Here is an 18,137-nt window from a genome sequence, read left to right on the forward strand (position 1 = left end):
CCAATAAGGCATTACAGATGACCTCCATCATTTCTGGTGGGCTGTCCTAATAGCACAGAGAACAAGGCATTTATCAGATTCACTATCAGATCAGATATTCCTGGATACTCATGGCTTAACTAGGTTCTACTTGACTCAAGGCTCTTAGACACTCAACCCGGGCAAGGGTGCATAAGAATCTCTCTTGCTTATTGGAAAGTAGCTACTAAAATAGTTGACAGTCCTATGTCAATGTGAAGCTGTAACTCTCTTTTAATTCTGGCACTTCTTTCTCTCCATGGTATAATAGATGTTTGGTTTTTGCCCTGCACTTCTCATCTTTTAAGCTATGCAATGTTTTTCTACTGTTCCCATCAAGCAGCGTGATTGCTGGTTGACATAACTGCTGAAAAGAACTTTTCCTCCATTCAAGAGGCAGGCAGTGGGTGCATGGCTGGATTGAGAGAAACAGACTCAGATTTTGTTGGAGCACCCTGAGCATGGAACCCAGGCATATTGTGTGTCTGTTTTGTTTTGGGGTCCTGAATTTTTGTATTGTCTTACTGTCACAGCCTAGCTGCATCCTTTGGTCTTCTAGTACGCTCCATTTAAGATGGGCTAATTACTTTACCATTCATTACTACAATGGGGAATAATGGGAGGACGTTTCATCCCACTGACAGGCAGGCATTTTTTTCTGGTCCTGCTATGTAAAATCCTCTTACCTGGACCTGAAACGTTTGATGGAGAAAGTGCATCCAGATGTTCTGCATTGACTAGTTTGATTGCATGTAATTTTAATCTGTCTTTCAAAGGTGTCAGCATTAGACATCACTAGTAGCAAGTTGCCCTTAAATCTCTCAGTTTTAAAAAAAGTAGGACAATTTCTGTAATACTTTATCCTGAAATCATTGCACTTGTATGCAGTTGGGAGTAGACAGTACAATGTGTCTGCCCACCTTTGTGTGTAAAGCAGTTTGCTGTTAGTAATGCCTTTCCTTTGCCTTCAAACTTCCTTTTGATTCTATTAATATAGTCTTTGGGCTTCTGATAATTGTTATACAACTGAATGTAAATGGTAAGGGGCCCAGTACTAGCCCTTGACACACTGCTTTATATCCTGAACAGAACATGTTTGCATATAAAGTTAGAGCAAAAAGAGGACCGAGTAGTGGTAAATAAAATGTTTAAAATTCAGAATGTTTTGAGCTTGAAGTGGTTTGCTGTGAATTCAAAGAACTCTGGTCCTACTTCAAAACAATGCTTCCAACTTTACCAGAAATGTTCTGTTGTGGAAATGTTCCAAGCTTGAAATGGCTCCATTTTGAGCTCAAAATAACTTCTAGAATGTTTGGATCAGTTTTGGAACCCTTCCAGAGAGGCCAGAATTTATCCTTTGAATTTGAAAAGTTTTGCACACATTTCAAGAACAGAGCAATAAGGGGAAGTGCTGCAGGAAAATGGCTGGACACAATTATCTCGCCACATCTTAACGTACATTATTTGGCTTTGGCTCATTGTGATATGTAAACTTAGTTATTATGGTTTGTAAATCATGGCATGTTGTGATGGGCAAACCATATCAATATTTTGCTGTGTTATCACCTCATGGCAGGAAAGCTGTTCTGTAAAGTATCAATCATGCTTTTTTCAAGCATGCTACAAGCTGCATCCATTCAATATTCGATGGTTTTGAGCATGTCCCATCTTCATTGGAACATTTTTTAAAAGGAGGGAATGGGAAATCTATCTCCTAGAGACATGTCTGTATTGTTATGTGTGTACATGTGTGTGTGTGTGTGTCTGTGCAAAGGTCCCTTCAAGGCCCCAATTTTGGTTCCATTCATTGTCACTCACTATTAGAGGAAGAGGTAGCAATTTTTTTTAAAACCAAAATGAAGATTTCCTTGAAAATATTTATCCACAGCTCAAGGGTGAAGGCATTTCTAGAGCTTGTAAATATCAAAGCATAATTTAATTCTTATTTGATAAAGCAAATTGATTCTTGCAGAATCAAGCAAGTAATGTCACAATCCATTAGGGTTCTCCTCATTCTTTGTCTTATGAGCATCACTCTAACTCTTCCTGGAAGCTGCAACATTTGGACCATTTTCAGCTCCTTCTAAGTATGTTAAAAGCCAACTTGCTGTACTAGCAAAGGAGCCATGATTTGTTAGATAGGTCTGATAGATTACTGTGGCCACTATGTGCATTTTTGTGCCTACATAATGCGTGCTCATGCAAATTAATTGGTTTTTGAAAAAAATGTCCAGATGAACCTTTTATTGCTGTTTTCCCCACCTTCATTTTTAGAATTTTATGGACAGTCCAGACACCCCCATCCTTCTCTATAGCCCTGTCTTCTTTTCTCACCCCTTCTTCCAATAGAAAAAAGCTAATTAAATAAGAAAAACAGAGTATTGGAAACATTATGAATAACAAAAGGAGCTTCCTTTAAAGTGATACTTAACACTTTTAAGCTTAATCACATAGTCATTTAGATGTCCTCCTCCTTCTTATCCTGTATAAACAAAGGAAATTATCAGCTACCCTGCTCTTTGATGCTGAAGAAGCTCTAGAAACTCTATTAAAAATTTAGTTTTTTGTATTACTAAAGGGTAGTATGATGGGAAACTGAGATTTAACGTTTCCCACATGACTCCATGGCGGTAGTACAACTACTATGAGTCTCCAGAACATTTCAGTACACCCCTAGAGTAGGTTGGGACATGTGAAATGGCCCCCTTAAAATTTTGCCCTTTAACCCCCATTTGAAAAATTAAGGTCTGGGCTTTTAAGGCATCCATTTCTCTCTTTAAAACACCTTCAGCTTCACACACACACACACACACACACACACGTCCCCTAGAGGATTGCAAATGTTCATGCTGTCACCAGGCACATTTACTATGGCTCCTGGAATCCAAAAAAATTGAAGGTACCATTTTCAAACCCAGAAACTGTACACCTCTGAATAGGTGGGAAATGTTAGAGTGCAGACAGAGCTACCTAGTTCATAAATTTTAGGAAATGTTTGATACCTGTGGACCTAGGCAGGGCACTGAGATCTTGGCAGATGTTGTTTCTGCTTGTCACAGTAATGTTGGGGACCCATAGAGCTGCTCCTTTTGTTTGTGTGTGTTCTTATATTTATCATCTCCTGATCACAAAAAAATGGCTTCCTATTCACTTACAACAATGCAGGTTGGAAAGTTGGGTTGATCCTGCCATAGGTGTCTGTTGCACTTCTGGATGAAGTTCTGCTCATGAGAAATCCAGACTATACAGGTTCCACACGATGGAATTGATATACCACATAAAATATCTCAATTGGTTGCACAGTTTTGGGCCTGTATGCATTTGCTTTTCCTCAGATATCTGCTGAACAAAAGAGGGAAACTCTCAGGATTTGAAAGATACACATGGTGTTGGGGATATTGGCCCAATGCCATCCCAGTTCTCTCATCACGTGTAGCAAGCCAACTGATCAGAATTGGGCCAAAACAGTAGTTGTTAATGCTGAGGAACCAAATGCCAATCATGCAGGTTGCTTATTCCTGATGTTCCATGTGTGCCTTCCCCCTTCTAAAAAAATAAATAAATCCTATCTGAATTTGGGTCTAGCCTTAGAACAAAGAAGGAAACAAGGTTGCTTGAGCAAAACTAAATTATATCAGGTTCTCCATTGTTGGCTTTTAGACAAAGTATTTTGCACCTGGTTGAGCTACATAATGATCAAGTGTGTGGTGATGCTTCTGCCATTTATTCCAGAGGGGCAGGGGGGTGGAGGCAGAATAGAAATAGGAATTCCAAGGAAAAACAAGGTGGGCCCCCAAATTCCATAATCAGAAGCTTGGAATGACATGTAATTATCACAAAATGTATGTGCACAAGTGTGTTTGTACTCATTGCCCTAAATAATAGAAAATAGGAAAAGATAGCTGCTGTTTGTTTATTTATTTTATTCCATTTTGATGCTGCCCGATTCCAGCCGCTTCTGGGTGGCTCACGAAGTAAAAAATAGCATAAATAAGAATACAATAAAATTAATCCCAAAAAAGAATTACAAAATAGTTATAAGATGGCAATCCAGACAACACATCAATCAGAGAGAGGTCATCCCAAAGCCTGGGAGGAGAGCCAGGTTTTTAAAGCCTTTCGGAACATCATCAGGTGGGAGCCATACGGATCTCGGGGGTGATCTCATTCCAAAGGGCATACGTCAGTACAGAGAATGCGTGCTTGAAAGATGACATTGTTTAGTTGAGGGGACCTAGAACATGTCCACTCTGCCAGATCATACTGGACAGGCAGAAACTGTGGAAGACAAGCGGTCCTGTAAATAGCCATGCCCTATGCCATGTAGGGCTTCATAGCTTATTACCTGTATCTATTACCTATAATTTACCTATGGGATCACCTATCTCCAGTTGTTTCTCCCCCTTCCCCCCATATATGTGGGCAGAGTGAGTATGTTCCAGGTCCTCTCAATTAAACATTGTAATCTTGTGAGACTGAGGAAGCGTGCCTTGTCTGTAGTGGCACCTACCCTCTAGAATAGCATCCCCCAGAAATACATATGGCACCCACTCTCCTGGGCTTCCAGAAGGCACTTAAGAACTGGCTCTGTTTCCAGGCTGGCGGTTAATGTGTGTATGGAGCCCTTGTCATGTTTTTTATTGTTACAGTTGCTTTTTAGCCTGGACTGTATGTTTTGCTGTCATGTTTTTAACTGTTTTAATTTTATATTTTGATGTTGTAAGTTGCCCAGAATGCTTTGGAATGGGCAGTCATGATAAATCTTAATAACAACAATGGCCAGAACCTTGAATCATATGCAGAAGCACACTGGTAACCAGTGCAACTCAGAGCAAGAGTGTCATGTCACCACTGCCTGTGCTGCTGCACTCTGGACCAGTTGAAGGTTCCAAGTGATCTTCAAGGGCAGTTCCATATAGACCACATTGCAGTAGTTAGAGCCATGAGGTGACAAGGGTGTTGGTGACCTTCTGGAGGTCTGATCCAGGAAGGGATGTAACTGGCGCACCAAATGGAGTTATGCGAAGGCCCTCTTGGCCACAACAGCTACCTGCTTTGAGTAGGAGCTGTGAGTCCAAGCTGACCCCCAAGTTGCACACCATCCTGATTGGGGAAGTACAATCCCATCCAGCAGTAAAGGTGGAAAATCCCCAGACCTAGGTAGTCCCAGCAACCACAGCCACTCAGTCTTGGCAGGATTGAGCCAGTGTCAGTTCCTCCCCATCCAGGCTCACCTCAGCCTGCAGGCACTGGCACAGAACCTCAACAGCCTCACTTGTGCAGCCTGGGGTTGAGATGTACAATTGGGTATCATCAATATACTGATAATACCAGATTCCAAACTGGTGGATAACCTCACCCAGTGGTTTCATGTAGAAGCTGAGAGTGGAGAGAGGAGGGATCTGGGGAACAATCTCCAACCCCACCCCCGCCTACATTGACTGGAATCAGCCAAGAAGGAAGGAAGAAAACCCCTGCAACATTGTGCCTCCCACTCCCAACCCCCCACAGCTAGTCCAGAAGGATACCATGCTCAACAGTATCCAAAGCTGCTGAGAAATCAGGGAGCACAAGGGTGGATGCAACACCCTCATCCTGACTCTGCCACAGGTTATTGACAAGCACAACCAAGGCTGTCTCTGTACTGAATCCCAGCTGAAATAATCCACTTCCTCCAGGGTCCTCTGTAACTGCAGCCCAACCAACCTAGCAGATCGACCCTAAAAAAGGAAGGTTTATTTATTTAATTTATTTATTTATTAAATTTCTCCCCGCCCATCTCCCCCCAATGGGGGACTCTGGTTGGAGATAGGGAAGTAGTTGTCCAAAACAGTTGGGTCCAGGGATGGTCTCTTGAGAAGGGGAAACACCACCATCCTCCCTCAAGGCTACTAAGCACCACCACCTTCTTCAAGGAGACCAACACCATTGCATAGACCCAACTATAGGTCACCTCTGTGGCTACCTTAACAAGCCAGGAAGGGCAGGGCTCCAGCAAGTAGGTGGCTGTAGACTTCCTCAAGAGTCACTGACTCAAACACATCCCAGATCACACCACCAGAGTATGCCCCTGGTGCCTCAGTTGGGCCTGCCTAGGCGGAGTCCAATCTGGTCCATATCTGAGAGACTTTATCCATTGCATAGCCAGAATATTCCTCACGGTGGCCTGCAAATGGTCCTGTGGCCCATCCCTACCTAGCAAGGACCAGGTCACATTAAAAAGGACCACTGGGCAGCTGTTCGTCCATGCAAGAAGGATGGAGAAATAATGATTGCTTTGCCACCTATATCACTGCAAGGTAATCCCTAATATGGGCTCTTACCTGTCATTGGTCAGATTTGCTTTGAGACTCCAATGGTGCTCCAGGCTGTTGCTTGCTAATGTTATTGTTGTGGGAAAACTTGGAGGAGGGAGTGATATATAGGCCCTTGGAGGAAAAATGGATAACAGTCTAACAAACCAGCAGGACTATGGGCTGATTCAGATAAGACATCTTCTACACAGGAGCTGAATCAACTCCCAACTATTGCCAGGGTTCTCTGTATTCTGTAATGTGAGCAGGTAACCTGGATCCCTCCATTTTTATTTGGATTCAAAGGGTGTTTAAGAACACACAGAGAATGTGTCTGTAGTACCTCTTGACTGCTCCTTAAAGCAGCTTTCCTGGAATGGAATGGCTGTCCTCCGCAGATACAGCATGATCCCAGGAAAAGTCATGTTTAGTTTAAATTGTTGTGGATGGGTGCTATGTGTGAACTCAAAGCACCTTTTCCCCCTTTCGATCCAAATATTTATTTATTTGCCCTTCTTCCAGTCCACTTGCTCTTGGTCAAAGAGACCAACATCCTAAGTAAAATGATAACAGTGAAAAGCACTTAAAACATCACAATAAATTAAAAATAACAACAATAAGCAGGCAGTACAATTCCTAAATTGCAACTTTAAGACCCTGGGTCATAGTCTTAAAACCACAGATTCTTTAGTCTGCACAACCCTGGTTTCTTATCCTTGGCTAAGGGTCATAAGCTATGCTTGTCGAAATCACATAAGCCTGAGAGAGAATTTCAAATCTAAAGAACATCCTTTCCCCTCCCTTGATTGAAAAGAAAATGAAATTGTTAAAACTAAAAAAAAAAAGTTGAATAAGCAGTGTGAAATAGAACAAATGTATTCATTACCAGGATCTTTGTAGGTCACAGAATGGCTTTTCTAGGCCAGAATTGGGGCTCGAGGCATTCTGGCAACCCTCCCTATCACATACATCCAGAACCACCTTTCCTTGTCTGTTTCTAGCAATGTGCTGATACCTCCATTAAGCCTTCTCATGGCCCCTGTGATTGTTACTTAGTTCAGATATTTATCTCTTACTCTGTTTAAGGAATGACATTATCAAGAAAATCATACAACCACCTAAACATTATTGTACAATAAAACTAAATTTATACATTTTGTAGGAGCAAAGCCATCTGAAACAAAAAAAAGGTAAATTCCCCCAAGTCAAGCTTGAGTCCTGGTACAATAGAGAAATAGTTTGCCAATGCCATCTTCCAGGATGTATTTCAACTTCCTAGTCTAGCCTATGCTATAGCCTCCTGGTGGTCTTTCATCTGTTAACTAGGTCTGACACTGCTAAGGTCAATTAGGTGGTGTCGCATGATTGAGGATGTTTGAAATGGTACCTTTATCCTAATTCAGCAACTTTTGGAAATGTTAGGAAGTTGTACCCTGCTCTCAGCTCCATAGCCAGCACATTGAGGTGGTGGTTGGGGGTGATGGGAGCTGTAATCCAGCACCTGGGGAGGGAGCAGATAGGAATTGTTGTGTTATACTGAAAGGCAGAGCTTCATGTAGTCCAATGGAAGACAAAGTTAGAATCGGGACAACTTCCTTGGGTGGATATGTTCTCTAGTCTCCTTGGTACAACAAAAAATCTATTTCTTTAGGCTACCCACCATATTTCTGGTAGGAGAGCATGGAGGAAGATTTGGGAACTGACCTCATGTTTGGGTGGGAGGAGCAACTTGAGATTCTCAACTTCACATACACCTGATATTGTCTCCTCCTTTGGATTTGATTTTTTTTTTTAGATTTTTTAATCCCATCTTTATTATTTTTTATAAATATCTTTTGAGAAAGGTTTGCTGAGAAGATTGGCCACCACTGCCTTAACTCTTTGGATTTTTGTTGCTCTTTTTAGATCTTGATGACTTGAAGTGTGCCCCCTTTGGAAGTTATAGCAATGGCTCTGTTCTGAGTAGCTTTCCAAGCTATGATTGGTCTGATAAAGAAGATGCCTATCAGAGCAGAAAGTCTATCCCCTTCTCCCTTCCTGCAGGAAATGGATCCTCCCTAGCTACCTCTGTACTCCAGAAGAAGGAGACATTTTTTGGCAGCTCTGAAAATATCACTGTGACCACCGTTTCCAAGGTAACAACCTTTGCTAATGAGGATGCTCTCCAAGATGTGAAGTTCTCATCCTTTGCAAACTTCAGAGATTCCAGTCCTCACTCAGTGGATCAAAGTGATGATGATATTGAAGACTTTGGAGAGTTTGCCAGACCACTGGGCGATGGCTGTGAGAGGCCAACCACAGGTGGACCTCAAGAGACTGACTCTGCCCCTGTTTCCTTAGAAGCCGGAAAAGAAGTTCTTGATGACTTTGGCGAGTTTCAGAGTGAAAAGCCAAAGATCAGCAAATTTGACTTTTTACTGGCAACTTCCCAAGGGAAAATGAAATCCAGTGAAGAAATGATCAAAAGTGAGCTAGCAACTTTTGACCTCTCTGTTCAAGGTGAGAATCCACACTAATATTCTGGTTGTTATTATAGTTAGTTTGTGATTGGTTATGCGTCCTTCTAAGTCTCACCTAGTGCTGGAGGTGGAGGGAATCCAGGTTGCCTCTGGAATATTTTATGATTTGATTTCTAAGGCTGCCCACTTGCCAACAACTCTGGGCAGAGAGAGAACAAACAGGCACAGGTCAGAAATTAAAGTGAGAGGTTGCAACAGAATGATGGAGCCATCTTAAAGTATTAATTATGTATTAATTTTAGCTGCTTTTTGTTCAGAAGCTTGAGGCAGCATGCATAGTACTCCATCCTCTTATTTTTAAAGTATGTTGGACTGAAAGAGAGTGACAAGCCTAAAATCAGTCAGTGAGCTTCTGTGGCTGAAGGTGGACTAGAGCCTCTTGGTTTCTAGAACAAGGCCTTCAACAATACACCACACTGGCTCTCTTTGGATTTGGATACAGAAGGCCTTAAAAAGATTTCCAGTGCCAAGCAGAACCACCATCTGCCCATTTTAGTCATATGAACTTGAGTGCCATTCAATTTAATCAGTTAATTAAAAAAATAGTTTAGGTGCTACAAGTAACTAAATGAAAGAAGAGTGAGAATTTTTTGAATACACTGCTTTCAAAAGGTATTATTTTTAATTTACTACCATTTTACTACATTTCAAGGTGTCCTCTCTCTTCTGTCAAAGAGGAGAAACTCTTCTGAGATGAATGGTATAATATATCCACAGATCATCTAAATATTAACAGATCCCGTTAGCTTCTCAACTGTTTGTTTTCCTGATGTACAAGAAATGTAATTGATTCTGTTGAATTCAATCTGGTAGATAAATCTTAGTGGATCGATTGTATGCCAGCCCCAGTTTGAGTTCATTGATCAGTTCGATGATCGAACTGATGTAATTTATATATGAAAAAAGCGGTAGTTTTAATGGGAAAAATTGGGTTTTGAGGACTACCAAAGGGACATGAGTTTTTGTTTTGTGCTTTTGAGTCGGTTTTGGACTCCTGGCAACTGCCTGGACTAGTCCCTGCAGTTTTCTTGGCAAGGTTTTTCGGAAGTGGTTTGCCCTTGCCTTCTTCCTAGGGCTGAGAGAGAGCGACCGACCCAAGGTCACCCAGCTGGCTTCATGCCTAAGGAGGGATTGGAACTCACAGTCTCCCGGTTTCTAGCCTGGTGCCTGAACCACTACACCAGACTAACTCTATAAAGTGTTAGTTCTCTATAAAGGAATGTGCATTATAATAAAATAAGGGGGGGGAAACCCCACAGGAATATAAAAGAGCCCCTACAAAACAGGTAGCAGACATAACATCAAGCAGTCTCTCCCATCTGGGGGAGATGGGCGGCATATAAATTTAATAATAACAGCATAAAAGCAACATAAAAATGATGTGTAAAATTTTTGGAGATTTTTTGTTGTTGGGTTTTTGTTTTTGTTTTTTTCACCTGGTGCTTGGATGACACACACAGCTTCCTTGGGGAAGGTGTTGCCCTGGCAAGGCCGCATCTTTGAAGAAACTTTTTTCTGCTGCAGACAGCTGATACTCTCAAACAAAACCTCCCTTGAAGATCAGACTTTACGGGCTGCCCACCATGGAAGAGATCTCTGCTTCAGATATCCAGGCCTCCTGGCTGTTGGTGAAATGCAGGCAGAACTTCCCTGGCTACATTTTATGATGCCCATATGCTTTTCTCTCCTCGCACTAACTCAGTAGAGCTATTTCTCTCTTTCTATTGCAAAACCACAGGAAGAGTGCAAGAAGATCATTCTTTTCTGTAGAGCTAGGGCCAGAGTCCAACCCTCTGCTCAGTTCGGCAATCCAGCTGAAAGCATCCCAAACAGATGTCTCTCCAGCCTCTGGTCCAACACATTCAAGGAAGGGGAACCCCCCCCCCCCCATCTGCCTGGGTCATTTGTTCCACTGTCAAACTGCTCTTGTTAGGAAGATGTTTCTGACATTCAGTTGGAATCTCCCTTCCAGTAACTGAAATCCATTATTACATGCCCTGCACTCTGAACAATGCTGAACCTTCTTTTCATGTATTTGAGGAATGCTGTCATATCTCCCTCAGTCTTTTTTTAAGGGTAAACATGCCCAACTCGTAGAATTGTAGAATCACAGGGTTGAAAGGTGCCTTGAAGGTCTTCTAATCCAACCCCATGCCCAGGGCAGGAATCTTCCTACTATCCCAGACAAATGGCTGCCCAACCTTTGCCTTTGAACCTTTGAAATTTTGCAGAGATGGAGCACCCACATCTCCAGGAGGCAGGCTGTTCCACTGCTTCATAGCTCTTATGGTCAGGAAATTCCTCCTCCTTTCAAGTTTGGATCTGTAAAACTTCCACTTGTTGGTTCTTGTTTTACTCTTGGGTGTTCTGGATCCACCTCCATTTAACTTCCTCAGCTTAAGACCAGCATAGTATGAATGTACAAATAGGACCAAGGCAAACTGTTTTTCTCAGCATTTCCTATTTGTCCACAACCAGCACACCTATGGGAGGAGCCATGTCTTTTAAAACACAGCTGGCTAACCCGTGGACCAGACAAAGTCTCTTCAGGGAGCTAATTATGTGCTTTTCTGGGAAAGTCCATTTTCCTTCTCTTTCCCCTTTCAGTTTTCTTCACAGTTGCAGACCCATTGAACATGTTCAGTCCTTCTTGCACCTTTTTTTACAAAGTCCTGCCCTCCCCATTCCAGGGTTGCCCAAGCCAACAATACCCTCTTTTGGGAGTGTTGCTGTTTGGGCTACAGTATACAATGGCCCTCTGTCTCTGACCTTTCAGTTGCACATAGCTGAGAAAGAAGCTACCTTATGTTGAGATCCCATGCCGTCTCTGTGGTTAACCCAGTGCTGTTTAGTCTAATTGGCTCCAGAGCCATCGGCTTCAAGTTCTGCTTGTGAGAACTGTTTGAGCTTCATAGCAACATGAAAGTGGTGGTGTATGGGAGTTTGCAGTTCTGGGGGACAGATTACAAACCTTTGTGGGTCAGAATTAGATGCTATCTTCCAGCTGCCAGTCCAGAATATGCACACTTTCAAGCATAACTTCATTGTGTTAAACTTGGAACGTTTGATTTTCAAGGAGCCAAGAGTTCAAGTTCTGCTTTGCAAAGGAACAGGATTTGCCAATGTTTTGTCCCTCTACAGCTTTGGGGTGCCTATATTCCTGGACCTGACCACACTTTAAGGCCTCTATTTCCTTCCAGGTTCTCACAAAAGGACCCTAAGTTTGGGTTCCTCACCTCTACCACCCCTGGAGCAACCCTTTAGAGATAGATCAAACACTCTGAGTGAGAAGCCTTCACTGCCGGTTATCCGAGACAAGTACAAAGATCTTACTGGGGAAGTAGAGGTAAGGAGAGAAACAATAAAGTAAATGTGGCTTGGCATACCTGGGCTGAAAACAATTGCTTGGTTAAGCAGGTACCAAACTGCAAATGCAGGTACGGCAAAAATCCTTGTGTGCAGAATTGAGAGGTGTTGAAAGAGAGGCAAAGTTGTAGCTGGCTTGTTCCCCTGATATGCAAAGCTTTCACAATGATTCCTTCATTCACTTATTGCTTACAATAAACCTCAGCAACTTTAAGATCTGTGGACTTCAACTCCCAGAGTTCCCCAGCCAGTGGCTACAGATATTAAAAGTTGCTGAGGTTGAGAAACACTGCCTTACAGGCATATTTGTATGCTGTCCAATTCATTCCAGATCTTAGGTGTTATACAATCAACAAAATAAAATACAAATTAAAAATAATTCAGAACAGCCTAAGGCTTATCTCTACCAAACCCACCTGCCCCTGCTCAGCCACATTTTCCAATCAAGGGGCATCATGTACACCAAAATTTCTTTGGAAGCAGCCTGTTTTAACATTCTTCCAAAATGACAGTAGGAGGGAACCATTTGAGCTAGGGGACAGTGACCAAGATGGCCTACTTGACTTTCACAACTCGACGGGAGGAGACCCACATCCTTCCCTCCCAAACTGTTGTGTGCTATTATAGATAAAGGAGAATTTGAAAAGTTTCTGATTTCCCACATGTGAATTTGGCTATCCCATGTAGGAAAAAAAATCACCCATAAAACACCACCCTATGCTTTTTGCAGCCGTGCAAAATTATTTCGTTTACTTTCTCCCATTAGGAAAGTGAGAGATATGCCTATGAATGGCAGAGATGCTTGGAAAGTGCACTGCAAGTAAGTAAACAGTCACCATCTACCTGAATAACTTCTTTTCCTTTTTGATACCTGTTGCTTGGTGATTTGAAAAGGGGAAAGTTAGACATGACATCTGTAGAACAGTGAGAATGGTTTGGAGAACTGCCTTGAGTTTATTTCAAACGTATCTACGTTATAACTGCTACTCACCGATAGGAGGCGCTATGCAACACATTTCTGGAAACACATAGTACCTCCTGCTGGTCAATAACAGTTATAACATCTGTAACAACTGTAGGAACCATTTAAAGGGGGAAATGTTAAGGTCTTTGGCATGAGGCCAGGGGCATGAGCACAGTAAGCTGTCTAGTCTGAGAGTGTATAAGGAAGGGATCTATTGCAGAAAATTTAGCTACACATCACAACCATTGGTGGGTAGGAAACTGAATTCTGCATCTTTTGGGTGTGTTCTGGTTTGAATTACAAACAGAGGTGATTAGTAGTAGTCACCTGGGATGCTACCAACTGCACATGGGGGTCACCAGAACAGTTTTGCAACTGTTATAAAATGGGGGGAGGGAGCCTAATAAAATGCGCTGTTATATGTAAAATAAGCAGTACAGGATAAAAATTGGATAAAATTTAACAGCTGAGCGAATGTGTAACTTTGCATTAAACTGTAAAACCTTGATTTAAGGGACTAGTTGGAAAGGAGATTTCCATTCCTGATTATCCATTAAATACAAAAGTACACAGTTTGCTTCAATTTATTTCATTTGCATAAATGACATCATTCAATGAACATAACATAAGTTGCTGTTGTAAAATTACAGTAAAAGTAACATAATTTTAACTCTCTCATCTGAACTACTTTGGGTGCGGCAGACTCATCCGTTACTTTGTTAGGAGTTCTGAACAGAAAATTGACCCATTATACTTAAAGTCTTCTAAATGGGGATCTGTTATCTATATCAGCAAGCTGCAAAATTAAGCCTGTACCACAGGTGGAAGAACATCTCTTGACTTCTACTCAAATGTTAGTCTATCTTTAACTCCAAGGAGATGTTGGCTGCACGTTCCCAGATGACCATTAGGTGGAAGCAAAGAGAGAAAATTCCAACTCTGTTGTCATCTAGCGATTCTCTGGATTTCTGCAGACCAGATGTGGTAACCGTATTTTTAGGTAGTCAGTATGCAAGGTTGCCTTGTATTGAAGCACATGCTCTTCCATGTAGCTGAGTATTATCTAGTCTGGCAGAAGCTCCACGAGATCTGACAGAGTTGTTCGGTTCTCAAAGATGCATAATGGGAGATGCTGGGGACAGACTATTCTTTCCTTCCTTATAACCTAAGAAGCAACCTTGCTAATTCCTGATGATGTTGCCCTCTCTTCTGCTTCATGCTGCCAGTTCTTACAAACCTGTTCCCCCCCCCCAAGAAGCAAAGAGGCTGTCTGTGCACATATGGGGGAGCCACTTCTGAAACAGCTGCACAGCCTGGAAAAAGATATAGCTGTTTTAATAATTGGAAAGAAGATGCTTTGTGCATGCTCCCTCACCTTCAAAAGCATCTCTTTTGAGAGATTTGCACAGGCCTGCTCAGCATCCTCCACTCGAGTTTCAAAGTAAATGAACTTCTTTTCTGATAGGTCATCAAGAAAGCAAATGACATCCTGAATGGAATCAGCAGTTCTTCTGTGTGTACTGAAGTCATCCAATCTGTGCAAGGCATGGAATATTTATTAGGTATAATTTTATTTGACTTCACATCTCAGTAACACAAACAATTAACATGAATTAAAAATGCCCAGGAATTTGCAGGGGGTTGGGGGTGGGGGGAAGGAAGAAGGGAGACGTGTCCTTATAGGCACAGATTTCTAGAACAGTGACTAGAGAATTTCTTCACATCTCTTTCAACCATATCGCCCATCCCAAAGTTATAGGCAAATTCGTGACTTTCTTGCTACCTTCCTTTGAAATGTTGCTATTTCAAGCAAAATTGCTTTTGTAAATCATAAGTTTTTTTTAAAAAAAACATTGTATTAGTGATCTAACTCATCCAGGGTTGGATCCACAAGTGGGGATCAAAGGTCATCAAGACCTAGGTCAGTGTTTCTCAACCTTAGCAACTTTAAGATATGTGGACTTCAACTCCCAGAATTCTGGGAGTTGAAGTCCACATATCTTAAAGTTGCTAAGGTTGAGAAACACTGATCTAAATAATGGCAAAGACCTTCCTCTCTCTGAGACTCTGAAAATCTATCTCCGGTCCAAGCAAACATTAAGGCTCTGTTTACATGACACATTTAACTGGGTCGCTGGGGTGGGGAGTAGACAAACTCTGTAAACAATCTGCCCCTGCCAACTGCTACATGCAAATCATACCAGGGTTCTAAGAGACTCCCAGATGAGCAGTTAACCAATAGGTTGATTTACTTCTTTCTCTTCCATATGATAGAGATGAAGTCCTAGAGAAGTCCTCCCTGCAAAAATGGTGCTTCTCTTGGCCATCCATCTCTGTGGCTATTTTTCACTATCATCACCACTACCTGTGGCCACTTAGGTTGAAAAGAAGGCAGGAAGGATAGGGTGGGACATCTTCCCATCCTCTCAGTGTGATATCAAACCTGATTGTAACACTGGAGATTTTTTTTAATCACTCTGGCAAAAAAGGAAAATACCGACCTCCACTCTCCTTTGGTGCAGCTGGGAGGAATGTAAAAATGGCCAATTCAGTGGTATAGTGTGCGCTGCCAGTGCGTGGAACTGAAGTAAGTATGGTGGATTGAGAGCCAGTGGTTGCAATGGTTAAAATGTTGGACTGCAACTAGGAAGACCTAGGCTCTGGTCCCCCCTCAGCCACAGAAGCTCCATGAGGGATTTTGGGCCAGTTCCACCCTCTCAGCCTGGGAGCCAGTGCAGTGCAATGATGAAGATGCTGGACTAGGAGGGGGAAGACCCAAGTTCTAGGCCCTTCTTAGCCATGGAAGCCCAGTGGAGGACTTTGGGCTAGGCGATCTCTTAGCCCAGCCTACCTAAGGGGATAAAATCAAGGTGGCTTACATGGGGATAATTATATTTTGCTTGGAGGCAAGGTGGGATATATTAGAAGTGGGGATGTCTCAGTCAGTTGTGTCCTGCGGAGATGGGGATTGTTTGTTCCATTGGAATGCAGTTTCTTGCAACTCTTATTTAGAGGTGGGCTTCAGGAGAACTTCCCACAACAAACAAGGAGATAACTTCAAACTGTGGAGTGCAAAACTTGTCAGAAGAGGGCCAGCCCTTTGCATATGCCCTGAAGAGGACAGAAGGTTGAGCCAAAACATATTCTAGGCCAGAACTGAAATTTGCAGAGGGGACAGTGCTAGAATGCTGGTAGTTCCCTCTTTGTCTTGGCCATTGCCAAGATACTGTACTTTTCTGTCTTCTCTGTAGCACTAAGTGTGCAAGCTTTTCTGGCTGAAATTCAGTCTCAGCCTTAGAGTGGTCATCAGGGTTTGCATTCGAAAAGTTGACACAGCAAGAACTAGATTTGATTAATATGGTTTATACTGCACTAAAATTAAGTTGCATCGTTTAGAGGTTGTCAGTATAATTTGTTGCCATATACTTAAGAATTGTTCCCCTTCGATGATATTGCAAATTACAGTTCAGTGGCAAGTTTTGGACAGACCACATTCAAGGTTTTGGTGGGGGATGGCCTTTAGAGGTAACATGAGAAATGGATGCCTGTGCAAAGATGGTGAGCCTATTGCACAAGAGTATCAGTGGGGAATATAGATAGTATGGATTTCCAGTCTGCAAACTTGGTTTCTGTAACAGCAGGTTAATTTCAGCCCAGTTCTGCTTCAGTCAAAATGCCTTCTGAGCTAAGCTGCAAACACCCCCCTCTGCCCATATGACCTCTTGGTATGACCCTCTGCCCTTCTTCACATTCCTCATAGGGGTTGTTGAAGTTTATCGCGTCACCAAGCGAGTTGAGCTGGGTATCAAAGCCACAGCGGTCTGCAGTGAGAAGCTCCAACTGCTCCTGAAGGATATTGATAAAGTCTGGAATAACCTGATAGGATTTATGTCCCTTGCAGCATTAACGGTAAGGCACTCTTGAACAATGGCCTCGTCTGCTATAGGAGGTAGGTGGGGCCAGGACAAAAGTTGAATTGGATTTAATTTGCATAGCATCTCATTAAGCTTTTATGATTAGTGTCTGTGGGCAGGTGGCAGCATGTATCTGTGTGTGGCTAATTAAAGAAAGCTAAGTAGGGTTGGCTTTAGATCATGCATGGATGGGACACCTCATCCAGTTATCTAGACATACCAAGAAAAGGCAGTGACCAATCCCTTCCCAAAGGTTGCCAAGAAAGCATGCGGACTTGTCCTTGCAGTAACCAGGAATCCAGCTCAACTCAAGGGGGTCATTTTAATATAAATTCTCCCCTAGTATGTCCTAATTTTCCCTTTCTGTCACATTAAAATTTTGCAATTTGATGGCAACTTTTTAACGGGCTCTTAAGGATTTCAAGTGGTGCCAGTTTGGTGAAATGGTTAAGGCATCAGGCTAGAAACCAGGAGACCGTGAGTTCTAGTCTCTCTCAGGCATGAATCCAGCTGGGTGACCTTGGGCCAGTCAGTCTCCCTCAGCCCTAGGAAGGAGGCAAGGGCAAAACACTTCTGAAATCTTGCCAAGAAAACTGCAGGGACTTGTCCAGGCAGTCACCTGGAGTCAAAAACTGACTTGAAGACACACAGACGCACACACGCAAAGCATTTCAAAGGCAGCACACAGTCTTGATCCTAGTTAGGCAACCCTAATTTGAGTAAAAGTTAACCCATTAAGCATATATGAACAAGCTATGAAGACAATTCTTGTATTCAACCTTTGCACTGAAGGTTCTTCAGCAGTGAATTGGTCTGGGACCTGTAGAAGTTTTAACTTGCTCTTTAGGGAAAAAAAAAATACACTCACATACATTCAGACAGAATGGAACAGGAAGCATTGGGTTGGACTTTACCTTGTTTTATCTTCTCCTTTTTCTCATTGCTTCATTTAATTTAAATTCACCTCTGTCATGCTGCTCCTTGCTATGAGATGGGGAAATTCTCCTCTTTACTAGTCTGGAACCAACAGCCATTGAACTTCACTGGGTGATCCAGAGTGTTC

At 42.4% G+C, this 18,137-nt stretch overlaps 1 protein-coding gene across 5 annotated transcripts in view; it reads left to right on the forward strand.

The window, feature by feature from the left end:
* SYNRG (synergin gamma) overlaps positions 1-18,137 on the forward strand; it is a 74,965-nt gene that overhangs the window by 42,788 nt on the left and 14,040 nt on the right. For 4 of the 5 annotated variants that reach the window (XR_015798230.1, XR_015798228.1, XM_088152517.1 and 1 more), the window contains 5 exons: positions 8,217-8,810; positions 12,031-12,176; positions 12,963-13,016; positions 14,626-14,722; positions 16,921-17,069. Coding sequence is in view for 2 of the 5 variants with exons in the window: in XM_088152517.1 (XP_088008643.1) it covers positions 8,217-8,810; positions 12,031-12,176; positions 12,963-13,016; positions 14,626-14,722; positions 16,921-17,069 (1,040 nt within the window). In the remaining 3 variants the exon portion in view is untranslated. The remainder of the gene's footprint in view (positions 1-8,216; positions 8,811-12,030; positions 12,177-12,962; positions 13,017-14,625; positions 14,723-16,920; positions 17,070-18,137) is intronic. The other variant, XR_015798229.1, reaches the window with a different exon arrangement.

Source organism: Python bivittatus, unplaced genomic scaffold (assembly GCF_059951505.1).
Source record: "Python bivittatus isolate LINGU-HERP-01145 unplaced genomic scaffold, Pbiv_v1 ctg000690_np1212, whole genome shotgun sequence".
Taxonomy (NCBI): domain Eukaryota; kingdom Metazoa; phylum Chordata; class Lepidosauria; order Squamata; family Pythonidae; genus Python; species Python bivittatus.